Below are 27676 nucleotides of genomic sequence, written 5' to 3'. Positions count from 1 at the left end.
TTCTCTGTATGTATAAATATCTCCTGTCTGTGTGTTCCATTCTATGCATCCGAAGAAGTGAGCCGTAGCTCACGAAAGCTCATGCTGAAATAAATTTGTTAGTCTCTAAGGTGCCACAAGTACTCCTGTTCTTTGTGCTATTATATTTATTATCCCAAAGGAAAGATGACATGAATGTTAAAAATCACTAGAAAACAACTGTTTTGAGGGTTGGTAAATTTTAAATAGAGACTATTTACCTTGCTAATTGGCTGGATTATTTATGTTAGTGATGGCTACATTTTGAAGGTTGTAAGAAGTCAAGATGAAAACATCTAGTTTTTAATGGCTGATGTCCCCTTTTGTAGCAACATCCACACCGCTGAAAAGATGATGTAGTTATGTTGACCTAACTGTCAGTGTACACAGTGCTAGATTGATGGAAGAATTCTTTCCTGTTGCTGTAGGAGTGTCTACATTGAAGTGCTGCAGCACTGTAATCAGGGGCACTGGGCCAGGGGAGCCATGCTCCTCCTACACCTTCAAAAGTGGAAGGGCCATACCCACCTATTTTTTAACATGGGTGTAGTAGCTTCAGGCAGCGGCAGAGCTTCACAGTGGAGGAGTTGCTAATGTGATTAGCTCCCCCTCCATGAGGCGCAGCCCCTGTTAGAGACTCCAGCCTCTTCCCAGTAGGGGGCTGAGGAAGGCCTTAGCCCCCGTTCGCCACGAGCCTCGGCCCCTGCTCCTCTTTTTCCCTGAGGCCCCAACCCTGGCCAAGCGGGAAGCCAGAGCTGGGCTGTGGTAAGAGCTACTCAGGGAACCCAGGTTGCTGTGGGGAGCCTGGGCCCTCCTCCTGCCCTTGATGGCGTGAGCCCGGAACATGGGCCAGGGCCTGCTTTCAGGCACCCTAGTGCCTCCAGATGATGATGATGTATCCTCAGAGTGAGAGGATACCTCTCTGGGGGAGGGAACTCCAGCTATTAGAAAGAGACAGGTATTAGTAATGGGCAATTCGATCATTAGAAACATAGCTGGGTTTGCGATGGCCAGGAGAACTGCATGGTGACTTGCCTGCCTGGTGCGAAGGTTGCGGATCTCTCGAGACATCTAGAAAGATTTATGTGTAGGGATGGGAAGGAGGCAGGGGTCGTGGTACATGTAGGTACCAATGACATAGGGAAGAATAGGAGAGAGGTCCTGGAGGCCAAATTTAGGCTATTAGGTAAGAGATTGAAGTCCAGGACCTCCATCGTAGCATTCTCTGAGATGCTCCCAGTTGCACATGCAGGGCCAGTTAGGCAGAACTGCAGAGTCTCAATGCATGGATGAGACGATGGTGTAGGGAGGAGAAGTTTAGATTTATTAGGAATTGGGGAAACTGTTGGGAAAGGGGGAGCCTGTATAGGAAAGATGGGCTCCACCTAAACCAAAATGGAACCAGATTGCTGGCACTTAATATTAAAAAGGTCATAGAGCAATTTTTTAAACTAAGGGTTGCGGGAAAGCTGACAGGTGCGGAGGATCATATGGTTTGGATATCACTTTGGAGAGGATCTATTAATAGAGAATCTTTATGCAGGGCCAGCTCCAGGGGTTTTGCCGCCCCAAGCAGCCAAAAAAAAAAGCCGCGATCACGATCTGCGGCAATTCAGCAGGAGGTCCTTCGCTCCGAGCGGGAGTGAGGGACCCTCTGCCTAATTGCTGCCGAATACTTGAAAGTGCCGCCTCGCTCCTGAGTGGCCGCCCCAAGCACCTGCTTGATAAGCTGGTGCCTGTAGCCGGCCCTGTCTCTATGTCATAGTGAGTACGAGAGGATGGAAAATGATAAAATACAGGCAGGGTCTGATCAGAAACAGTCAAATAAAACAAATACATCATGTAATGGCAGACAGCTAAAAGGAGACAAGTTTTTAAAATGCTTATATACCAATGTTAGAAGTCAAAATAATGAAATACATGCCTTTTATTAAATTAGGATATTAATATAATAGGCATCTGTCACAGGTTTCATCCCCCACTGTAGACTTTAGGGTACAGATGTGGGGACCTGCATGAACACTTCTAAGCTTAATTACCAGCTTAGATCTGGTTTTGCTGCCACCATCCAGATGTCTGAGTCATCTGGGAAACTCTGTCTTCCCCCACAAAACCTTCCGCTCCCTGGGTAGCCTTGAGAGACTCCTCCACCAATTCCCTGGTGAGTGCAGATCCAATTCTCTTGGATCTCAAAAACAAGGAAGAATTACTCCTTCCCTCTCCCTCCCCCCCCCAATCCCTGGTGAGTCCAGATCCAATTTCCTTGGATCTGATAAAAACAGGGGGAATAATCGAGTCAGGTTCTTAAAGTAAGCTTTTATTAAAGATATAGAAAGTGTAGTAAGAAGTACCTCTGGGTGGACAGCATACAAGTCTGGATCTCAAGACATTACAGATTTTAATAACAAGCTAGTCAGAGGGTAGCCGTGTTAGTTTCTGTGATCTGTAAAAGCAGCAGAGAATTCTGTGGCACCTTTTATAGACTAAACCGACGTTTCTGCGTAGCGTGACTCTTTCGTGGGTGATAACTCCATCTTCGTCGACCAGGTATGTGGAAATATTGGTCCTATGGTTGGGTATGGTATTATATTTATCTTGTGGCAGTCAAGCTAGAGATAATCAGAGGTTAGTTCAATCAGGGAGGATGGGCCCCTGTTTGCAGTAAGTGTGAAAACCAAGCGGAGGAGAAACTGGTTCTGAATGGCAAGCCCATTCACAGTCTTGTTTAGTCCGAGCTGATTGGTGTCAAATTTGGCAGTATGAATTGAAGGCAGCAGTTCTCTTTGAAGCTGGTCCTGAAGTTTTTGCTGAGGATGGCACCTTAAGGTCTGCTCATATGTGTTGGCCAGGGAGGGTTGAAGTGCTCTCCTACAGGTTTGTTATATTGCCATTCCTGATATTCGATTTGTGTCCATTTATCTTTTCTATAGTGTGACTGTCCAGTTTGGCCGATGTACATAGCAGAGGGGCATTGCTGGCATATGATGACGTATACTTACATTGGTGGACGTGCAGGTGAATGAACCAGTTGATGGTATGCTGATCTGGTTAGGTCCTGTGGATGGTGTCGCTGGTGTAGATATGTGGGCCAGAGTTGGCATCGAGGTTTGGCATGCATTGGTTCCTGAGGTACAGCACCATGATGTAGCTCTCTACACAAACACCACACACAGATGGAATACAAGCTGTCAGGAACAGTATCCTGATTTGATGCCACAGCACAACTGGCTGCTGCAGCTCTGTGCCTTTATCCTCACACACAACTATTTCAAGTTGATGACAAATATATATCTCCAGATCAGTGGCACTCTATGGCACCTGCGTGGCCCCACAATACACCAATATTTTATGGCTGACCTGGAACAACGCTTCCTAGCGTCTCGTCCACTCACGCCCTCTCTCTACTACGCTACATTGATGACACTTCATCAATCTGGACCCATGGAAAGGAGACTCTAGAAAAATTCCACCACGCATTTCAACAACTTCACCACCATCAACCTCAGCCTGACCATCTCAGGGGGGAGGTCCACTTCTAGACACCACGTGCAATAAGTGATGTCACATTAACACACCCTATATCGAAAACCTACCGACCGCTACGCCCATCCTTCATGCTCCAGCTTCCTCCGGGCACATCACACGATCATTGTCTACAGCCAAGCACTGAGGTACAACCGCATCTGCTCTAACACCTCAGACAGAGACCAACACCTACAAAATCTCCACCAAGCATTCTCAAACTACAAATACCCGCACGGGGAAATTAGGAACAGATCAACAGAGCCAGATGTGTACCCAGAAGCCTCCTACTGCAAGAACAACCCAGAAAGAAACCAACAGGACTCCACTGGCCATCACATACAGCCCCCAGCTAAAACCCTCAACGCATCATCAGGGATCTACACTCATCCTGGACAATGATCCCAAACTTTCACAGTCTTGGGTGGCAGGCCAATCCTTGCCCACAAACAACCTGCCACCTGAAACGTATTCTCACCAGCAACTGCACCGTACCATAGTAACTCTAGCTCAGGAACCAATCCATGCAACAAACCTGATGCCAACTCTGCCCACATATCTACAACAGCGACACCATCACAGGACTAACCAGATCAGCCACACCATCACTGGTTCATTCACTGCACGTCCACCAATGTAATATACGCCATCATATGCCAGCAATGCCCTCTGCTATGTACATCGGCCAAACTGGACAGTCACTATGGAAAAGGATAAATGGACACAAATCAGATATCAGGAATGGCATATACAAACCTGTAGGAGAGCACTTCAACCTCCTGGCCAGCACTATAGCAGACTTAAGGTGGCCATCCTGCAGCAAAAAAACTTCAGGACCAGACTTCAAAGAGAAACTGCTGAGCTTCAGTTCATCTGCAATTTGACACCATCAGCTCTGGACTAAACCAAGACTGTGAATGGCTTGCCAATTACAGAACCAGTTTCTCCTCCCTTGGTTTTCAACACCTCTACTGCTAGGAACAGGGCCCCATCCTCCCTGATTGAACTAACCCTCGTTATCTCTAGCTTGCTTGCCAGCATATATATATACCTACCCTGGAATTTCCACTACCTGGTCTGACGAAGTGGGTATTCACCCACGAAAGCTCACGCTCCAAACGTCTGTTAGTCTATAGGTGCCACAGGATTCTCTCCAGATTTAAAACACAGGATGTTCCCCTGGGCAAAAACCTTAGTACACACAAGAATACCCAAATTTGATTATTCCCCTAATTGCACAAAGACAAGTTACAAAAGAAAATAAATATAAACCTATTTATTCCTTTCTAAAAGTTACTACTATGATAAGAAGCTGGTTCCTTGATCTTTTCCACTCCAGCTGAAACTGAAACTGACTCTAAACAAAGGAAACTTCCCTCCTTCCTTTTGAAACATCTTGTTCCCCCATTGGTTCCTCTGGTCTGGTGTCAGCTAGGCTAGGTGAACTTCTTAACTCTTTTCAAGTAAAAGAGGCATTAACCCTTAACTATCTGTTTATGACTGCATCACAGAAATGTTGTGGAATGAGGATAATCAATGGAATACAGTAATACCAGGGTATAAAATATTTCAGAAGGACAGAACAGGTCGTGCTGGTGGGGGAGTGGCATAATATGCGAAAGAAAGCATAGAATAAAATGACGTAAAAATCGTAAATGAATCAAACTGTACCATAGAATCTCTATGAATAGAAATTTCATGCTCTAATAACAAGAATATAATGGTAGGGGTATATTACCGAACACCTGACCAGGATGCTGATAGTGACTGTGAAATGCTCAGGCTCCAAAGGCTCTTATGCAAAGCAAGCTGCCACGGGATAAGAGGGAAAAGTGCTCTCATGGATTGGTAACTGGTTAAAAGATATGGAAAAAAGGGTAAATATAAATGGTCAGTTTTCAGAATGGAGAGAGTTAAATAGTGGTGTCCCCCAGGGCTCTGGCCTGGGAGCAGTCCTATTCAACATATTCATAAATGATCCGGGAAAAGGGGTAAACAGTGTGTTGGAAAAATTTGCAGATGATAAAAAATTACTAAAGATAGTTAAGACTCAGGCAGACTGTGAAGAGCTAGAAAAGGATCTCTCAAAACCAGGTGATGAGCAACACAATGGCAGATGAAATTTAATGTTCATAAATGAAAAGTAATGTACACTGGAAAGTATAATCCCAGCTATCCATGTAAAATGATGGGGTCTAAATTAGCTGTTACCACTCAAGAAAGAGCTCTTAGAGGAGGGATAGCTCGGTGATTTGTACATTGGCCTACTAAACCGAGGGTTGTGAGTTCGATCCTTGAGGGGGCAACTTAGGGATCTGGGGCAAAAATCTGCCTGGGGATTGGTCTTGCTTTTAGCAGGGGGTTGGGCTAGATGACCTCCTGAGGTCCCTTCCAACCCTGATATTCTATGGAGTCATTTTGGATAGTTCTCTGAAAACATCCTCTCAATGTGCAGCAGCAGTCAAAAAAGCGAATAGAATGCTGGGAGTAATTAAGAAAGGGATAGATAATAGGGCAGAAAATATCATGTTCTTCTATATAAACCCCTGGTATTCTCAGATCTTGAATATTGCATGTAGATGTGGTCGCTCCATCTCAAAAAGGTTATATTGGAATTGGAAAAGGTTCAGAAAAGGGCAACAAAAATGATTAGGGATATGGAATGGCTCCCGCATGAGGAAAGATAAATAAGACTGGGACTTTTCAGCTTGGAAAAGAGACAGCTAAGGAGAGAGATGATTGAGGTCTATACAGTCATGACTGGTGTTGAGAAAGTAGATAAGGAAGTGTTGTTTACTACTTCTCATAACACAAGAAGTAGGGGTCACTAAATGAAATTAATAAGCAGCAGGTTTAAAACAAATAAAAGTATTTCTTCACACAACGCACAGTCAACTTGTAGAACTCCTTGCCAGAGGATGTTGTGAAGGCCAAGACTGTAACAGAGTTCAAAAAAGAACTAGATAAATTCATGGAGGATAGGTCCATCAATGGCTATTAGGCAGGATGGGCAGGAATGGTGTCCCTAGCCTCTGTTTGCCAGAAGCTGGGAATGAGCGACAGGGGATGGATCACTGGATGATTACCTCTTCTGTTCATTGCCTCTGGGGCACCTGGCACTGGCCACTATAGGAAGGCAGGATACTGGGCTAAATGGACCTTTGGTCTGACCCAGTAGGGCCATTCTTATATTCTTATGTTCTCCACCCAGGGCCGGTGGAGGGTCCAGGCCCCCCATAGTGTCCTGGACTCCCTGGGTGGCTATTTCCATGTCCCGGGTCTGGCTTCTGACCTGACCATGGGGCAGTGCCTTGGGGGGAAGAGTTACGGCCCTGTTGGCTCCCCCATTTCTACATAGGTTCCAGTGCTCCTGACTGTAGTTTGTATTTAATCCACCTCCCTGAGAGGCAATAACTAGATCAACAGAAGAATTCTTCCATCCATCTAGCACTGTTGACACTGGGAGTTAGATTAGCATAACTACATCCTTCAGGGGTGTGGATTGTTCTTTGAATGATTGCTCATGTACATTCCACAGTAGGTGTGCATGCTCACCATGTGCATCGGTGCTGGAAGTTTCGCCTAGCAGTACTTGTAGGGGAGCGCCCCTAGTGACCCCTCGGACAGGGTGCTGCTCCCTCCCCCCACCCTCAGTTCCTTCTTGTCACCAGTGAAGGTGCTTTGGAACTGCTGTTCTCCAGCTCTCTGCCATAGCTTTCCCTGTTTGGATTGCTGTTTAGTTTGTAGATAGTATCTGTAGAAAAAAAAGTAAAAGGTTAGTTAGAGTAGAGAAGTGTGCCAGGGTCAGGGCATGCCCCGGGCTTTAAGTCGTGCAACACTTGTAAACCACCTATGCCCGTAAGTGATCTGTTTACGCTGTCTTGTGGAAACCCACTTCAGCGACAGATGCAAGATTTGCAGATCATTTAAGCCTTGGACCAAGAAGGAGAGGGACATATATCTCCAAGCCATATTGATGGAGTCAGCCCTGGCCCCAACACCGCTATGCCGCTCCAAGGCGGCACCGAGCACTTGCAGCATTGGTGCGCGGCAACCCAGCAGTGCCCTCCACCAGCCAGCACTGCTCCCCATCCACAGAACACTCTAAGAAGATGAAGAGGAAATCTTCTCTGTCAAGGCACTAGGGCAAGACTGGGGGCAAGACTAGACCCACATTGGGCAGCTCTCGATCCCCCTCGATCTCTCAGCCTCCGACTCAAGTTGAACAGAGTAGCCGAGCCCACTCCGAGCCGGCCTCCCCGGACGCCAGTGGCCACATACAGGTGCCCTCCATGCTGGAGGTCCTGCAGGCAACTCGAGATGTAATGTCTCTCCTGGTACCGGGTGCACCAATCCCAGTGGCTCCCTGGTTCAGAGGCAAGCCAGTGCTCGGACCGCCACAGTCACTACCCAGGCAGTACTGTTCACGGTCGAGGGAAGGTTCCCAATGCTGTTCTCTGCTGAGTGACCGCCCTGCTCGCAGCCCGTGCCAGTCCCCGTTGACTCTCACCAGATTGTCTGGCTGGGTGCAGAGCAGCAGAGATTCCAGTCACCGCTCCACATTGAGGGAGCGCAGGCACTGAGATCAAAGTGCGCACCGCAAGGACTGGGACAGACGGCACCAGAGGTCACCGACTCCAAGAAGGCACTGTAGCTCCTCACGGTACCGACCTCTAAATATAGGGTCGGCTTATGAAAGGGTCATACAGTTTTTACTATTTTTACCTAACTATCTTGGGCGGTCAGCTTATAAATGAATGGGCTAATGATCGAGTTATACGGTACTTTTTTTCCCATTCCTCCTTTTCCTTTATCTGCTCCCTCTCTGTCTGCCCTTAATCCAGCCCTATCCTCTCGTACAGTCTTCACTTTCCCCACATTCTGCCTCCTTGTTCTTCGTTCCCATATCTTGGACTGGATGTTAGAGTGCTTCTTTTTTTTTTTTTAAATTCTCTCATGATGTATCTTGCTAATCAGAAGTTGTACTCAGCGATCTCAAGTCTGTAGATCAGAAGTGTCTACAAATGTCAGCATAGTGTTTGCTAAGGTGAGGGCAGAGCCTCATGGTCTCTCCTGCTCCATTCCCAGAGACTCTGAACAGCTGCAGATGCTTCTCTTGCAGTTTGTGTATGTGTGCATGCAGAGGGGCAACCCCTATATTCTGGTGTAGGACTGGTGGGGGATGAGGGGTGAGCTTTACAATGTTTCCCTCTTAACAAAGGACATAAATCAGAAAAAAAGAAAAGTGAGCAAAACGCAAACAGCTTTCTTTTGAAAAAGAATGTGTTGTCATTGACTTATTATATTATTATTTATTTATTTATTTATACCTGTAGCTGCCACAATATGCTAAGTACTATTCAAATACACAGATGATACAAACCTTACCCCAAAAAGCTCAGTATGTTATGATTTGTTTTAAAAATAATTCCTTAAGAATAATACTTGTTACAAGTAGACACTTTTTTTGGGTCTATCCTAATTAATTTGTGAAATATGCTGCTCCATTGCAAAGGTGGTTCTTACAAACCAATGGTAATTGTGTAAATTAAGATCTCTTAACTGAATTTTGAAGGTAGCCATATAATAAGTAATTTATAGTGTGGAGCTGTTTTGTTCCATTATTTGGTCTTGATGAATTAGTTTCTAGATGAGTGATATCAAACCCCGCGCCTCGTTGACACATTCGTGGCCTTCATGATGTACAGGTTCTGCATAGTTGATGCTTTTATTAAAAAATAAGTGTCTGTGACATGCTATAAATGAACTGAAGATGAACTGATGCAGCATCTTCCAGAGTCTGCAAACAGCCTGAAAGTAATGATGGTTCCAAGAGGTGGGAACTCCCCAGCTCTCATTCATCTAATTAGGGATAATAACTCCATAGCCTAATGGCAACATTAACCGTTTCATTTAGAGTTGCTGTGATGAGGGCAATGAAGAAAGAAGGAGAAACATTGAAAAGAGGATAGGGAAAGAAAGAGAAACGAATGACTGTTATCGTAGGTGAGGATATGTCCATACCATGTGATGCAGTACGGAACAATTAATGGGCTTAGCAAATAAATAGTGATAAGGAAGGTCCAGATGCTGTCAGTCTTATATTTAGTATTTTACTTTACAAATAGTCTGATTTCAATGATAACTACATTTTAGTGCCTGTGGCTGGTTAGTTTGTATGTAAATGGCTCATTCTACCTTTGATGTTTGTGCAAGCCTGCTACTAACATCAGTGGGAGGCCTGGGGTAGTTTGATGGAAAATACATTGTTTTAAGATAATTAAAAATGGAATTTTGCCCATTCCACAGAATGAGTTCAACATATCCAATTTGTAAAACACAAAATTTATATATTTGGAGTCATTTTGAATATTAATTGCTTTTAAAATGAAAGTTATTGCTGAACTTACTTCTTGAGTATAAATATTTGTAATATGCTTCTATACAGGGGGGTTTGTTTTGAGTCCCCCAAACTGTTTCTGAAGGTGGGAGAATTCACAGCAGTATTCTGTGATATGAATGTACACTGTATAAATATTAAATAAATTCTTATACCACATTAGTTTGCATTCTTATCTCGAGCAACAGTATCTCATGTTCTGTAGCTTCCTGGTACCACAGATAAAGTATATAAAACATTTTAAATGCTTAGGGTTTTTGCCATTAGCTTGTCTATGTGTTGAGTGATTCAGTGCTAAGGGTTAGAAAATGTTCATCTTAAAATGTGTTGTCAAATTCTAATGGCAGTCTTGCCATTTGTCTCATTTTTAGAAATGAAAAACCTTAATGTTCTAAGTTTTACGGCATTTTTTATTTCCATAAATATTTTACTTTCCATTCTTCTAAAAGAAAAATACAGAAATTAAGATGCATTATTCAACTGCCAAGTTGTTGAAATGTTATAGACCTTATTTAGGGGGCAAAAGACACCCTCACATTAATTAACTTTATTTAAATACATATATTCATGAAGCTATCTTAAATAAATGAAGATTTAAAATTTATATCCACAATCATAATTCCACTGTCAAGAGAAATATATACTAGTCTATTAGTATAGAACTCAAGGTGGTAGGTTGCAGGGCCCTCTGAAAATGGAGGGATGTGATGGGATTTCTCTTTGGAAATGCAGATGTCAGCTATGTGCGCTTTGAACTGTCAGTGATCATGTTACCACAGGCTGACATTTTAGCCTATGTTTATATCGTAGTCTTGTTCTAGAATCATTAAAGTTGTTAAGGCAGTTGTGGCATATGTTCTGTTATGGTTCAGTAAATCAAGGCATGTGCAGTACTTATATGCATATTTTGTGTGGGTGTATATAGTATGTACTGAATTATTCATATTATTTAAGGTACTGATTTTGGGAATAAAAAGGAATATGTTCTGCTGGCAGTTTATTTCCAGACCAAATTAAAAAAAAAAAAAGAGAGAGATTCTTAGTCCATCCCAGACCAAACTAAATATCAGCGGGATACACAGACTTAGAGTGCTTTATTGAAGTAGAGCCTGGCAGCACTGTGATAGTGTTTCCATTAAAAACACTGTGCTTGGGGGATTTATAATTCAAATACCACACTTTTTCCATCTGCACATTTATCCATAAGAAAATGTCTGTGGTATAGTTGGACAACATAGGCTCAGGCATGACAAAATAAACAGCAATTTTCAGCCTTTCCACATCCTACCTGAAGAATCCCTATTGGGCTAGTGAATTTTTTTCCTCCTTTACCATGACTGTTTATCTTTTGTCTGCTGTTTTCACGTCCTGAAATCCTACATTTAATTAAAAGGTTTTTTTGCACCATTTCCCACCCAAAGATTCAATGTATGGTGGAACATACATTTTGATTGAACATATCTATAAAATTTGCTTTGTTTGGATTTAGTTTGTGCTATTTAAACTATAGGCTCAGACGTGACAAAATACCCTTCCATCATCTTTAGCAGAGGACAATCTGTGACTGGACAGCAGGGAAGGAGATAAGTCCAAAATGCATGGCAGAAGGGGATTTCCCCTCCCCCCCCACTCCCCTCCTTTGGTTCTCTGCTTAGCCATTGGCTTGGCAAGGGGGATTGGGCCAGTTGATAGGTAAGGGAGAGGCACCTGGCAGCTAATTTAAGCTAGCCTGGGCTTTTCAAAAGCCTTTTACTCTCCAGTTAGCTGCAAAGGAGGAGTTCCTGTTTAGCCATATCTGGAGTAAGAAAACATTGGACAACACTGGAGAGGCATGAGAAAAGATCCAGCACATGTTGGGCAAGTAGTAACAAAGGTTTGGAAGGATTTTAGATTCTGGGGAACTTTGATTCAGAGGGGTCATCTTCTCCACATGGGCTTAGGTCTTCGGCTGGGACTGACCCCCACCCCTTCCTCCCTAGCAGCAATAGTGGCAGCTTGCTCCAGTAGTGGGGCAAGGATACAGGGAGCTTCCATGCCTGAAAGTTTCTTCCCCATCTTCCCTGCTGTTCTGGTTGGTTGTGTAATTGTGTCCCCATTAGAGAGGAATGGGGCACACTACTAGGTGGAACATAGCCACCCTGTAGGGACCTGTGTGGTCTCCACAGCCTCTGTAGATAGGGTGGCAGAGATGGTGCAGTCAAGGGTGGCAGAAGTCAGAGCCAGATGGCTCCATTTAAGGGGGAGAGAGGAGGAACTGCTGCTTCTGTGGCATGAGGAACAGGGCCTTATAGAAGGGGTGATGGGGGCTGGGCTGCTGGGATAGAAAATGAGACCCAGCCAAGTTCTCATGGGAGTCCCACTTCTTAGATGGAGCAGTTTATCTATTTTATACCCACAGGCTGGCAGATGGGTACACAGATCCTACTGCCCAAGCAGTCTCTGGCCACCCACAATTGCCAGAGCACCTCTTATACCAAGTCGTGGTTCAGGGTTCCAAGGTGAAGAACAGGTTCCATGCACCAGGGAGAAAAGCTCAGCTGATGGACACAGGGTGCATCAGAATACAATCCCTGCTTGAGATGGAGACATTGGGAGGGAGAGTTGATGTTTGTATCTGGGGGCATTTTGTTGTGCATTGAACCCACAAGCAGGTAGCCACGTCAGAAAGTATATCACAACTGAGCTTCAATGCTGATGCCACTTGTCTTTGATGATATGGGCTGAGGCAGCTAATATCCCTGTTGCATGCAACGATGGCTGAGCTGTACTCACCTGATGTCCTGCTTATTCACTGGGGCAAAAAATGATTTTCGAGGACTGCACTGGATTAAATTTAAGGATTAGGATACAGAGGGATGTGGAGCTGATTCTGCAGTTATGGCCTTGCGCTCAGTTGGTTTGGTTTGAGATGTTCACAAGATGAATTTGGTGGATGGGGCCACTGAGCCAGCCCATGTTGACAGGATGTGAAAAAATGTGAGCCCTGAGGTAGCTAGGATAATTATGGAGTTTGGAGTGGACTGTGATAACACAGGCATATCTGATAGTATCTGGTCCTGAGCTATTTTAGGTATGATGGAGTACATCTGTCAAATGCTGGGCCTGGCGTTTGGCTCCTTGACCAGGGGTTGGGTCAGCCAGGAGATGGATACCAGGCATGGCGGGTGCAGGGTGTACCCATATTAGTTGCTGGTGTCTCCCTTATCTGGTGTCCAAAGTAGGTAAAGGCTAAAAGGGCCAGCTCCCAGAGGTAAATGAGATATGACATTTTGCAGTTGGACTTAGCACTTGTAAGCCGGGAGGAATCTGACATCTTCGTAGACTGATGCACTCTCTGCTTCCCACCACCTGGTGGCCTCTGTCATCACACCCCCTTTTACGTGTGGGAGGGAAGGAGAGAGCTTTCACAACAGAGCTGAGTCCATGGGGTAGATCGGGGATGGTCTACTCTGAGTTACTGTTTGGTTTCTGATTGAAGCCCTGTAACCCTCACTGGAACCAGTAAATGGCTCATGTGAGAAGGCGATGGGGGGGAGGAAGTATAGTGTTCCTTTCTGAGGTATAATTAATAAAGTTAGTCTTCCATTTAAATCCATCATGTGTCATTCATTCATCTGGTGTTTTGGCTTGATGGAGAGAAACTTTCAGCCTCCCCACTTCCTACCTGAAGAACTGGGTTAGTTGATTTTTTCTCCTTGTGTTAAAAACAAAACCGTGTTAACAAAAGTACTATGGATTATAACCACAGCACTTTGTGTTGTGATCTCTCAGTACAATTATACATAGTTACACCATGTTTGTAAAGCTTAGATAGGAAGAGGTGTTAATTCAGCAGACTTCTTTTCTCTCTGGGGGCATGTCTCGACTTGAATTTTTACTCATGGTTTACTACACATTCATTAACCATGCTAACACAATTGCCAATGCTCGTGTAGATCAGGGGCGACTCCAGGCCCCAGCACACCAAGCGCGTGCTTGGGGTGGCAGGCCGCAGGGGCGCTCTGTCGGTCGCCGGGAGGGCGGCAGGCGGCTCCAGTGGACCCTCCACAGGCACATCTGCAGGTGGTCCACCGAAGCCACAGGACTGGCAACCGGCAGAGCGCCCCCTGTGGCGTGCTGCCGTGCTTGGGGCGGCGAAATGGCTAGACACAAATGTTTTTTGATAATTGTGTTTAAGACTGAAATACACTATCACAACAAACATTTGTTTCATGGAACAAAACGTGAGTAGTGTCTGCAACAGAATTTAAAACCTTTTTAATTAACACATTAAAACACAGCTAAAGTGCCATATCATCAAGCAGCACTGAACCAATAGCAACCTCCCTTCACAAATTATCAGAACTTGCAAAATCCTGAAGTCAGTTCAGGTACTCAGATATTTATAGGTATAAAAAAAAAAGTCTGATTCATGTCTAATAAGACATGTCAAGTGTTAAATGTCCAGAGTGGATTCTAAAACATATATGTTTTTTTAAAGCAGTTTAAAAATCTCTCTCTCTTACAGTAGGAGGGAATTTAAACAATCTCCAATTTTTAGTTTTTCCTCCAATTTATTTATTACAGCCTATGTTACGTTTTACTATTTTTTGCTAAAAGCTGGAGTCTTCTTTTTAAATTGAGTATTATCATTTGGAGACTTCAGATCAGTCTGGGACAAGTCTGTCTTATTTCTTTCTAGTGCTTTATATTTCATTCTTTAGCAACACTTGCTAATCATGGTAAACTGCTAATAACAAAGAAAAGCCCTCCTAACACTACTTGAATTCAATATGTCCTTGATTTAAATTCAGGATTATGCTAAATTTCTGTTCCTTTCTAAAAGTGGATGCTTTGAAAGAGTGAAACCCATCCCAGTTTTTTTACTTGGGTGGTTGATGAATTATTTCCAAGCTATTTCCTATGATTTCTGAACCACAGGCTCTTACATCAGTCTAACTTTGACCCTTACACAAGGAAACCAGTGGTAATATACTGTAACTAGCTTTGAAATAAAAATTTGAGTGTCAGAACTGTGGGAGATAATTACTTCAGAGTAGGTGTGAGAAGGGAAAGGATTCTTTAAGGCAGAGAGAATAAGGTGATTAGAAGATATCATATGGAATCAGTTAAAAGAATTGAAATTGCTAGCTACTAATGGCTTCAAATCAATTTTTGCCACTGCAGTAAAACTCTTTTAAATGATTAACTGTAAAATAATGGTGTGAACGCAATTTCCTATTTTGTTCAGGATAAAAGATTTAAAATATTAGACCTAGTTTTTTGAAGTTCTTATAAGAGATGAGTGAGCAGGGAAGTGGTTTTAGGAAAAGTAGCAGAATAATGGGGTAGTGAACTTCAACTTTTCAGTTTCAAAATATGTAACCAGAAAAGACTCATTGAGAATCAGGTCTTTTCTTCCGTAACTTGTTGCAAAGATCAAGGTGGTGATGCCCTGTACTTTCCCACATTGTAAATAGAAAATAAATCTGTCAGTGTTTAGTTAACCATTAAATTTCCTCTGAGTGGACAAGGTCAGTTATTATGTAGATGTGTTTTCATGTGTGCTCCACACAGATTGGCTTGAATGAACAATGGAGTGGTAGCTTTTTTGAGTGTCAGTACCTAAAATTAGATCCCACAGCTATACTCTTGAAAGGTCACAGTTTAACACCTGAGAATTAAACAAGAACTTTAGTACCTCTTGTGACTGAGCAATAATCTATTCTACTAGTTTTTGCTGTCTTTATGTAATACTAGTTTTGGGTGTCTGTTTTTGTTTTTTGCAGATTTTCTAATCTACAACTGTGTTTAACTTCATTTTCTGTAGCAAAAATGCTAATCTCTAATTGGTACAAAAGGTGTTTGTAATACACATGAAACAAGGGTTTGAGTTATATTTGCAAGCTTTGCAAGTTATATTTTCAGCTAGTTGTCATTAAAAATTATGAACAAAGTGGACTAAATAATAGTAAAACAGCACTATATTAAAATACTGTTATGGATATCTTACACAATTCTATACTTATGAAATCATCAATTTTAGATTACTTGCTCTCTTAGTTGAACACACAAGTTTAGCAGGACTTTTTTTTTTTTTTTTTAAATAAGCTATCATTGGATCGATAGGGCATCAGACCTCTTCAACCCTAGAGAAATATTTACAAGCTGGAAAATTTAACAGGAATATGTATATTTTGTTATGTTTTGATGATATTCAGTGAATCTGCATATTTGTAAATATTTTGTTTATAAATATTTTGTAAGGCAAACTTCAGTCTAATAATAATTTGATAAACATTTAGGTTTTTTATATTATTTTTTGTCTAACTTGGCAGGGACAGCCAGTTGGAGAATGTGATTTTAACATTCGACTAGCATGTATAGAAAAAGAGATAATATTTCCACGGCATGAAAAGATGAAGAATGGTCTTATTGACAAAGCACAGGAACCATTCAGTGTTCGAAACAAACCATTTTTTGACATCCACGCTGCAAGAAAGGTAAATTTATTGAATTTAGGTTTATTAATGTTGTGGTGCTAAAGACAGTAGCTTAGTTCTGAATCTGGGTTTTCCCTCTGTTACTCTAGCAATTGACATTGCTATAGCTAACGGAGTATTCAGCGCTCCTTGGCTAGGATTTGGGAATTAGGGTCACTGAATATGGCTTGGGGCTTTAAACTATCTATTCCTTCTGGAGTACTATTTTCTCCATTTACAAAACCATTCTTTACTTTTACACAAACTTTGGTTTTGTCTGACAATGCTGAACTGTTGTAGTTGTGTTGGTTCCAGGATATTAGGAGAGACGAGATGTGAATGGTAGTATCATTTTTTGGATGAACTTCTGTTGGTGAATGAGAAAAGCTTTCGAGCTACATAGAGTCCTCCTTCAGGTCCTGAAGAATCAATGCTTGGGATTCGAAGACAGGAACCTGTTACCTTTTTTTAATGTGTTCCTTGATTTTCTGTTACCTTATTTAGCTGTTTATTTACAAATGTTAGAGTTCCTAATTCTCATTGTGCAGTGTAGAAAGGTGATTTCCTTCTGTATAACTATTTTAAATTCTTCCATGTTGGTCAGCATGTGACCCTTATTTCTCCTAAAGCTAGCTGCTCATTTGTACTCATCCCTACCATAGCAATTAGTCATATGTAGCCCTCTGCAAAATACTCACAGCTGAATGTAATGGTTGAGCATTGAATCACCTACTTCCATGTGTTTTTATTATTGCCTTGAGTTTGCGGCAGGGAATGGGCTTGCCGGGGAGTAGTCAGAAATTGCAGAACCTTTTGACTGACAGAGTGGCTGATGAAAGAGAGAGAATTGTTAGAACATGGTCTTCAAACAGAGTGATAAATTAATAGAGAGCACAGGTCCTGGGAAAGTTTCCATCCAGAGCAGTGGTACTCAGACTGAGGCTCCTGAGCCAAAAGTGGTTCTTTTATGTGTCTCCTGCAGTTCTTTGCAGCACCTAATATTAAAACACTCTGTGATTTAATTATTAACCAATCAGGATGCTTTTACTATGTCATTAACCAATTGTAGTTGATAAAATACTAATACTTGGTAAGTTATTTTCCTGTGAGAATAATTACACACATGCACTAAATATTTCCCATGTCATACTGTTTAAATATGAATATATAGTACTACAGTAAATGAAACAAGTTCACTCTACTGTGGCTTTTTCATGTAATGTTGATTGCTGCTTTGGCTCCTGAACCACTGAGGTCTGAGTTCACTGATCCAGAGAGACTTTATTTCTGATTGAGCCTTGTGAATTTAGTGCATCATTAGGGTGACCACTGTTTCTTTAGGTGTATTAAGTTATTTTGGACTGCCAATCAGGAAAATATTTTAAGTAACTAATTAATTAACATTGTATAGAGATTTTTGAATTCAAAATAAAATTTTCACAGGGAAAAAGTAGTTCTTGACTGAAATATATAGTAATTGTGCTTGAGTTTTAAAAAAATCTGAGGCAAAGAAATGATTATCTGGAAGGATTACATTGTGTATAATTTATAGTTACTGGAAATGTACTGAGATCCCAGAAGATTTAACTTGATTTAAAAATTCATAAGGAAACTGAACTCTTTTTAATATATTTATTCAAATCATGAAAAAAGCTTTTCCAGAGCTCAATGTGCTATGCAATCATACACACATTCAAAACTTCTGTTGGTCAGTTGTTTTTGACCATACTTTGAATAGGAAAAAATATTTCTAGGCGAGAAGTCATATTTTTCAGCAAACATATTTACCTGTTATACTAATATCACCCTAGATTATTAAAATAGAATATTTTAAAAATCAGTCTAACTTTTCAGCTTATATGGACTTTTACTGTTTCCATTTGGCTTAGTTTGATTGATTAACACAGTCTAGTCAGTTTTTCTGCAGAGAAGCAGAATTCCAAAAAATCAATGAAACAAATGTTCATCTTCAGAAAAAAGTCACATGTGTTTTTCCTGTTTTCGGGATGTTTGGGGACTCAGAATTTTGGGACCAACTTGTTGCCAAACTGGCTTTCTTTTCACTTTCCCTAGCTAAAGATATGGCTTCCCCCTTCAAGGGCCCTCGCAGCACTCCTTATTTTAGTCACCCTGCCCCCAGCTAGCATGATGGAACAGGCAAGTATGCAAATCTGAAGCTCCAAAAATGTTCCATCAACAAGCAAGTCCTTCCTCAGTGCAGGAGGCTGGACAAAATGACCTCTCAGGGTCTCTTCCAGCCCTACATGCCTAGGATTCTGTAAGGGTTCACAGTGGGAGAGCTCTTCCACAGCTCTATTCTGCTACTGGACTATTGATTTGTGAAGGTAACAGGCCTGGAATGCAGGTGATCTGGTGGGGTCTCGCCAGGGCTGAGATTAATCAGACACTGTGCAACATGAGACTCTTACCTGAAATATGTTGCCCTCACCAGCTGAATCTGGTCTCATCAGGGAGAGTCACTGCCAGGGTAAATTAAGATACCCTTTTAAAAACTAATATCTGATCCTTTCCTCAAAAGGAATGTCTTGAGTTCCTCCACATGTATGAAAATGGGTAACATAACTTATTTGAGTAGTATCTCGATGGATGCTCCACTGTAGGTGCAGCAGAGCCGCCTGCGCCTGGGATCGGAGATTATTAGCATTGCCCATTGGGCCACACATGTGCTCCTCGCCATCTTGCACTGTGGGCAGCATCTATAAATAGCACTGTGCTGTCCAGCCGCCTTCAGTTCCTTCTCAGCCACCTTTGGTCTGGGACAGAATCTGGATCAGAGCCCTTCTTCCTCCTTAACCTTTAGAAATACTCTCATTAACTTACCTACATTAGGATTGATTAGCCATTTCCATTAATTTTCTCCCCCTAAAAACCACAACTTTTAGTTACTCTTCCCTCCCTGTTGCCTTATGCTTCCCTGTTTCCCACCCTCCGCAGTTGGAAGCTCTCCCCCTTGGAAGTATGCTGGGATCCCCTGGGTTCAAGAGGTGCCTCTCTTGTCAGGAGGCCTTTTCTGTGAATGATGGTCACTCGTGGCGCTTCCACTGCCTTGGTGAGGGCCACATCGCACAGAAGTGCACCCACTGCATCAGCTTGACTACCCAGGCCCAAAAGGACCATGAACTCAGACTGAAAATTCCCCTCATGGAGAGTTCTTTACAGCCAGCTTTGGACCCGGCCCTGGTATCTCTCCAGTGTGGTTCTCACCTTGGCTCAGTCATGCATGGATCTGAAGAAGTGGGTTTTTACCCACGAAAGCTTATGCCCAAATAAATCTGTTAATCTTTAAAGTGCCACCCGACTCCTCGTTGTTTTTGTGGATTCTGGCTAACATGGCTACCCCTCTGATACATAAACGTAAGTCAATGATTGAGGTTATACATGCAGGAACTCTAGAGATTTTCTTCTGTCGCAGAAATCACTCTCAAAAACAGATCTAAAATAGTTCAAATGCCCTGTAAAATGCTCCATTCTCTGTATCAGCGGGACAAATACAGTTCAGGAACAGCTCTGAGATTCCCGGACTACAGGGTCCTAATGACATACCACAGTCTCTATGTCTGTGGCACACATGTGGATCAGCACAAAAGAAAAGAGGGTCAAGAAGAAAGAAATTATGTGACATAAACTTGCTGGAGGTGAGGAGGATCCAGCTGCCCTAAAAAAAAAAATCTCAAATTCCACTTGCAAAGCTATCACATACTAATAGAGTCAGATAGTACTATGAAATGAATATTAAAAAGAGTTTTATTTCAAATATTTTCTTTTAGCTAACAGTGCACAAGCGTAAACTAAGGCAGACAGTAAAGACTAATGAAAATATCGGTTTTGTCTTTCAAGAAGAAACTAATGTATAAAACAGTTTAAATGAGAGAAGCCAGAGGTGTCTTAGCATATATTTAAATTAAGGAGGAGTAAGAGTTAAATGTTAATCGTGAAAGTAGTTTTATATTAACATGCTGTTAGTTATTAATTCTGTAGGGGAATTTGTATGTTGTAATAGTTTTCCTTATAAAGACTTTGGTCTTATGGGGAATTTAGCAATTTATACCCATTTTTAGGAGATAATGAAAAGGCTGATGATTTGTTAGTAAATATTTAGTGATCTATTACGGGTATTGTAATGGACTAAAGAGAGTTTAAATTTGGTCTCTATTGGTAGACCAATTAAACAGCAGTATTAATCTATGCTGATGCTGAATGTTTTTTATAAAATTTAAAAAATTATATGCAACGTTAAAATGGGTACGTTGCTTGCTTTATATATCGTTGTTAACTGTTGACAGCTTATCCCTTAAGACCTAGTTGCTGACAGGAGTCAAAGCTCAGAATTTAGCGAAATGTGGTTTTAGTATTGTAGCTCTGTCAAAGTCGATACAGTTTAGAAATAGTTGCCAATAGATGACGATCTGTAGGGATCTGAAGCAGATATGTGGAACGCCTTTTTATAGTTATCACCTGAAAAGACAGAAGGCTACGCTCATGTTTGATTGCTTATTTTCTTGACCGTTTAAATAAAATCTCTCTCTAGTGGTCTATACTCCTCCTGTTAACTGTTTGTATAGCTATCTTTCACAATCCTTGAATATGAATATTTGCACTGTTTGGATCTAAAGTTTTTGAATTTAAATAACACTACTTTTTGTTCCATCTCGTCCCCTTCCAAACGTATATAGGTTGTATAGCTGGACTGTAAGCTTTTCTAGACAGAATATGTATTATTACAAAGTGTCAAGTATATTGTTGATATAAAGCTACTGTTACTAATAAAGCTTTGATATTCTGTTTTTGTGCCTGAGGTTTCCACTACTTTTTTTGTGTGTTAAATTTTCTCCTCCATCAGAATATTTTGTGAAAAGATTAGGAGGAAAAATTATATATTAGTGGCATGAAGTCCTAAATCGTAACTTGTTTTAGAAACTCAGAACCGATTCTGACATATTGCTTGCTGAATTTTTTCTATTCTTGCCTTTGCCACTGGTTTGGTAAAATAGCGAGTTTTTGAATGGATAGTCTTGTATCATTTTCATGAAGCAAGGCAGTCAGCAACTATATGAGGCAGAGGCAGAGCTATCTGAAGAGCATTCTTCCCTATTGTATTTACAGAATGTTTTTAAAATATTATGAAATTTTCTCACTGTCTATTTATGTATGTATTATATCAAGTTGGCTTTAAAAATGTAAGGACTGAGAGAGCTATGCCCATGTAAGATCTATTGCACATTATCATATTTTTAAAAGATTTTGTTTAAGGAAAAAAAGGGAAAGTTTTTTACCTCTCTCAGCAGTCATCGTTTTATCACTGCACACAACCCCATCCCATTAACTAATCAGTAATTAAAATAAATTATTTGTGCTGGTGTCACAGGGCTATAGGGAAGCTCTACTCTTGGGGGCGTCTTATTGCCTCCTTGGAGTCTGGGCATGCCCTTGAAGAGGTAGTTGGTCAAGTTCTTGCCTTGTGTGACTCGAGGGGAGTGGTACTTCTGGTCTGTCCAAGGGACCAAGTAATTGTGCCCCTCTTTCTGTCTGCTACTTGGCCCTTCCTTAATTTTTTTTCTGATGTTTTAGATATAAACAGATACTTCAGTATAACTCTGGTTACAGTACCAGATCAACCTAAATACAAAATTGCAAAGCACTTTGGGATTAACATAATTCCATAACAGTACTATCATGCTGTCTGCTTTACCGGCACTTTATAAACGTCTGTTTTAAAAATATTGTCAGATTAAAAATATTCTGAACCCAAATATCAAGTTCTATAAACATAACTACCATGTGATTGAAAGTGAAAATTACAGCTTCAGTTTTTTTTTTCTTTTGGTCTGTGGCTACATATAGAATGTCATTCTATTTTACTGCTTTAAGAAAATCTCTCTTCCTACACTTGGATTCAAAATATCCATATTATGTGGGCTTGTAGCTATTAATTTTACACAGGTACTATATTCCTCTACACGGTCACTTAAAATGGCCATTCTGTGTCAGTTTCTCAGCTGATGTGTTCATTGTTCATCCTCTTCCTGGGGAAACCAGAAAGCCAATAGACAATCCTTAAAAAGTTGTCAGTTGCTTTAAATAAAGAACCCTTGCATTAGTTCTTGCAGTACTTTAGGTATCTCGTATAGTAGGTATAGGTAATATTGCAAATACTGAGGTACAAACATTTAGTTATCTGAGGCAATATTGGCAAGTTTTAACGTGGAATCGGTATATAGTGTTAAGCACACACTGAGTTTTAAGTGAATGTAAAGAATTATTGTTATGAGTGGTAATTACTACTTCGCTTCTCAGTCTTTGCCTCTCATTCCAATACTTGTGCCTCTATTGACACTTCTAGGTGCAGGTATAAAATTATACAATACAGTTAGATACTAAAATGGCATGGCAAACTGGAAGCCTCCCAGTATCTAGAAACACTCAGCTCTGCTCTATCAATCCCAACAGGTGAAAAGTTTGCAGCATATTTTGAAGGTAATCAAACAAATAATAAATCTTCATATTCATTGAAACATGAAACCTTATTTGTATTGCTACATTAGGGTGACCAGATGTCCCGATTTTATAGGGACAGTCCTGATTTTGGGGTATTTTTCTTATATAGGCTCCTATTACCCTCCACTGCCATCCCGATTTTTCACGCTTGCTGTCTGGTCACCCTATACTACATATAGTTTGAATGTTTTCTCTGTTTGAAATGGAGTAGGCAAAATGATATGCTCGAACATTTTCTCAGTCTTCTCTTGTCAACTAGCAGTAGAGAGAAGTGTGGATATGATTTATCTATCAACAGACCTCTTGATGTAACAGCTGTGCGTGAGAGACATTAGGCATCAGGAGGGAATCCAGATGCCTTTTCCTTTGAGTGGTTATGTCCCAAGATGCATATTCGGGGCCCTCTAGAGAAAAATTCCCTATATTATCTGCCTCTTAATTCCTACAAGAAAGGTTATCTTAAGTGACTTGTAAGGAACCTTTCTACCAGTTTTTTTTCTGACAAGTAGTATTTGGAAGTTCACTTGAGTTCCTTCTCAAGGTCCTCTTGTTCTTCCACATTAATCAATAAATTTGTCTCACCTCATTTTGTCCTTAACCTTCCTTTCCTAAGATAGTGTACTGTTTAGACAGTGGCCAAGTTGTTGTTGTTGTTACTTGGACAAAATGGACTCTCTTTAGAAAGTCTGTTCTTTTTTGTAGTACATGGCTATAAAGAGAACAGTCAACGTTTCCAGGTCTATCGCTTCCCAGTGGGTTAAAACAACTATCTGGGAAGTTTATACTAATGTCCCCGTGTCTTTGCATTCCCCAGCATAGCTGGGCAGGAAGAAAAATCTTAGAACCCAGTAACTGATTGTTCTGCATAGCAAGTTCCATCTGCAAAGGGCTGAGGTTCTCAAATGGGCAGTCTCATGACTTAGACTGAATGCGCTTGAGGTATGTTCCTCTCTCTCTTTACAAGCACATACCATATTGTGAGACATTCACTTCTTAGAAGAATGAGTAGGGCAAATTCAAACAGAAGCTGAACTCTTCAGAAATACTAAATATGAGACTTCATAGTTGTCCTCTTAAATCTTACTGTTCACCTATTTAAAATTACAGATCTAATTAAAAAATACTAAGGAACTCAACAAGTTAAGACAGTTACAATGAAAGTATTTGTTAAATTCCACTTTAGTGGTTACCTTAATCCAGAACAAATGGATGCATAAGAAAGTAAGCAGTAAGCAGAGAAGTAAGTGAATGACGAAGGCAGTACTTCTCATAGACTAGTGCAAAACTGTTAATATTTTCTAAATTTTCAGTTAGACTGATTAATGAACTATGAAAGAATAGAAATTTATTCCATGGTGATGTGTAGATTAGTTTGAAGCAGCCACTTCTACTTTAGCTGTGAGTCATCTGACAAGTCTGTATATTTTAGGCTAAAATAATTGTCTTAAGGCAGTGGTTCTCAAACTTTTGTACTGATGACCCCTTTCACATAGCAAACCTCTGAGTGTGACCCCCCCAGTGAATTAAAAATACTTTTTGATATATTTAACACTATGATAAATGCTGGAGGCAAAGTAGGGTTTGGAGTGGAGGCTGGCAGCTCGTGACTCCCCATGTAACAACCTCGCAACCCCCTGAAGCATCCTGATCTCCAGTTTGAGAACTCCTGTTTTAAAGTAAATACAGTAAGATGTGCTTTTCTTTTGGAAGAGGTGTTTACCTAGGGATCTCCTTCAGAATTTCCTGGTTCCCTGTCATTCTGGTTTCAGACCAATGTTTGAAACCCAGACTACAGTGATGATTCTTTTGAATGCCTGACCTAGTCCAGTATCAGAAAGTGTCCACGTTAATTTTATTAGCCTTTCACTTGTTTGCGAGATCATGAGTTGATACATTGGCCCCTCCAGTATAAGCTTTTTAGCGTTTTTGCCCGCCAGAGTACTTAAAGGGGTAATGTTGGGTAATTGCTAATTTACTCCATAGGCTATAATGTGCTGTCACCCCTCCTATCCCATGTTTGCAAAAGCACAAGAGGCAATGCATTATTTTGTATCTTTACTACTTTTCCAGTATCTGGATAGATAAGGATGAAAAGCACCTCCTAGTTTGCAACTACACCTTACGTCTTACTTTTCCTTTAAAGTAAAATGATCTGTTTAATATTGTTTTAAATGTGCTTCTGGGATATGGCTATCACCGTATTTCATATAATTGAACATTAATACTGAAAATATGCCTTCATTCTCCCAAAGACTTACTCTGCATTCCTTTCTGAATTATAGATTCAAACGTTTACAGTTTTGTTCAGATTCAAACCCATTCCCTGATTTATTTTTTTTTAAATAATCAACTTCATAGGTCATTATGTATTGATTAGTTCAAGTAAATTGCAGGAACAAGTATTCAGAACAAACCGGAATCTCAGTTGTATTCCTTTCCTAGTTTACATGGACTGAATTGTTTAATGAAAGTAAAGAGGAATGGTGAATATTTTCATAGGTTTGGGAATGTACTGCATTTCTAACATTTTAAAGGCAATCATTTGTTATGTAAAACAGAAGTATATTTTTACTGTTGTTATCTAATTTGAATTATAAAATAGGTTTTAGAGTTCATTTTGGGTTTAGGGATTTAGCATTGCAGTTAGTGTGTGTGGTTTATTCTCCTTTAATCTGCAGATTAATTGGCTGTGACATGAACATGCTTCTTTAAATTATAACTATTACTATAAATGTAGTACCTACAGTTTTGTCTCAAGGAGTCACTTAATTATTTGCTTGAGACGTCAGAAGCATGGACTGCGTATTGCAGTATTGCCATGAACATTATTATTTTGGAGGAGAGTGAAATTTTCTTGCAGAGCCGCAGTTCATTTCACAAGAGACTCTTAGATCTGATGTCAGGGATAGGAAACAAAGAAAGGGACAGTTCGGTGTATACTAACCTTGCTGAACTTAAGTTTTGTTTTGATGCAGCACATAGTATCAGTAATCGGCTTTTATGATCAAACAATATGCTGTTATGTATAATCCTTTCTGTCACTGTCCACTAGGAACACAGTCAAACTATTCTTTGTGAACAGTTTTAGTTTGGCCTTTTTACTGTTTGGCTTATTCAAACACTGTACAGAAACAAATTTTATCTGTGGGTTGTTTGTGAACAATGTATACTTTTTTCTTTACTGTTCATTATTACAACTGAATGATAGGTCACTTTAGTCACTTGGTATTTTGTCTCTTTCCTCGTTGGCTGTAAGTATCAGTGTTAAAGAGGAGTATGTGATTAAGTAAGTTGGCCTTTGATTCTCTTTAGGAGATGTGGGAACTGTTTGTGGAATGATGAGAAGGTAGGCTGGCAGGCTTTTACAGTTTTAAGTACACTTTGAACCCTTTGCTTTTGGTCCACTTGAGTTAGTCATTGCCTAGGACTTGACTGCTGGAATTGTATGGGCTATAGCTTGCTTGTTTTTTCAAGAACAAAATTTAATTCTTATGATCATTCACTATCAAGTCACATACAAAGGATGAGAACATGGTAAATTGACATTTGGTTTCTAATTCAGTCAAATACTCAGTTAATTTTCCCCACTACTAACATAGCTCGAAGTGGAAAACCTAAGGGATGGCATCAAATTCAGTAAGTTCTGAATTTTTAAGTCCCTCATTTTAAAATTATTATTATTTCTTTTGATTTAGTATCTTATTTTGAAAACGTTCAATGACATTGAAAGGCAACAAATTTAAGACTGATGAAATGAACAAGTTTTTTACGCAATTTATAATAGTGAGTTCCTTAGGTTAAAGAGATTACTCAGACCTATCTTTTAGCAGAATTTTAAAACAGGATTATCCTTTTATATGGAGAATAAGGACATTATTCTGTTAAGTAGAGTGTGTAAATATGCAAGTAATATAAAACATAAGCATGAGGGCTTACATCCCTTCTTCATAACATAAGCCAGCCACTAATTGCTTTGGGAAATGTCCTGTGGCCAGTCACAGCCATGATGATGTCACCAAAGGTTATAGTCTAATGAATATGCTGTCTAGCAAAAGTGGGAGATGGATTATCTTCTTGCAGCCCATGGTCCCACTGAGAATTGTTGCAGATCACTTCCAATGAAACAATGGGTCTTGGAAGGTTAAATGATAACCAAAAGTCAACTTCACAACCTTTTCCGAATACCATCATATGGTATACCAGTGACTTGTCAGTTCTGAGAATATTATCTGATTTAAAAATGACAGCTAGTCCTGGAGGGGTCAGAATGAGAGTGAATCTACTCTGCTACAAGATGAAATAGTTTGGTACTTTTTTTGAGTATTGAGGGAAATATACAACCCTCCCTCCCAAAGTATTTTATTGTTTCAAAGCTTTTATATTATTTCCTAGTTTATTTAATATTTGGACTCTTAGCTGTTTTTTCTCATACAGAAGCTGCTTTTGTCATACTTAAGAAATACCATGTTTGTTGTATTATTTTGTTGTACACAACTTGTACACAACAGCAGTGTGATCACTTATTAAAATGAATTAGCTCTGGGCCATATATTGAGGTAAATAAGTAGAGTCTGAGTGAGTGGAAGGTCGAAGGCTACTTAGGAAACCAAATGGTCCATCAGCAAAACCCTGGCAAGGGATAACGGAGAGACAGTAGCATTACAACAGATTCAAAATTAAATGGGGAGAAATGTGAAAAAGAGATGTCAAGAGAAGAAGCTGTGTAGCTTTGCCAGAGGTTTTGAGTTCCATATTTAGG

At 40.6% G+C, this 27676-nt stretch overlaps 1 protein-coding gene across 4 annotated transcripts in view; it reads left to right on the top strand.

Annotated features, from left to right (window-relative positions):
* The window catches only part of RNGTT (RNA guanylyltransferase and 5'-phosphatase), a 416253-nt gene that overhangs the window by 187497 nt on the left and 201080 nt on the right, over nucleotides 1-27676 (top strand). For 3 of the 4 annotated variants that reach the window (XM_075063841.1, XM_075063840.1, XM_075063843.1), the window contains exon 11: nucleotides 16258-16422. The exons of the other annotated variant lie outside the window; for it this stretch is intronic. In XM_075063841.1, the coding sequence (XP_074919942.1) occupies nucleotides 16258-16422 (165 nt within the window). The remainder of the gene's footprint in view (nucleotides 1-16257; nucleotides 16423-27676) is intronic. 4 annotated transcript variants of the gene reach the window in all.

The sequence above is a fragment of the Chelonoidis abingdonii genome, chromosome 3 (genome assembly GCF_003597395.2).
Source record: "Chelonoidis abingdonii isolate Lonesome George chromosome 3, CheloAbing_2.0, whole genome shotgun sequence".
NCBI lineage: Eukaryota > Metazoa > Chordata > Testudines > Testudinidae > Chelonoidis > Chelonoidis abingdonii.
This window is presented reverse-complemented; position numbering and strand designations above follow the sequence as displayed.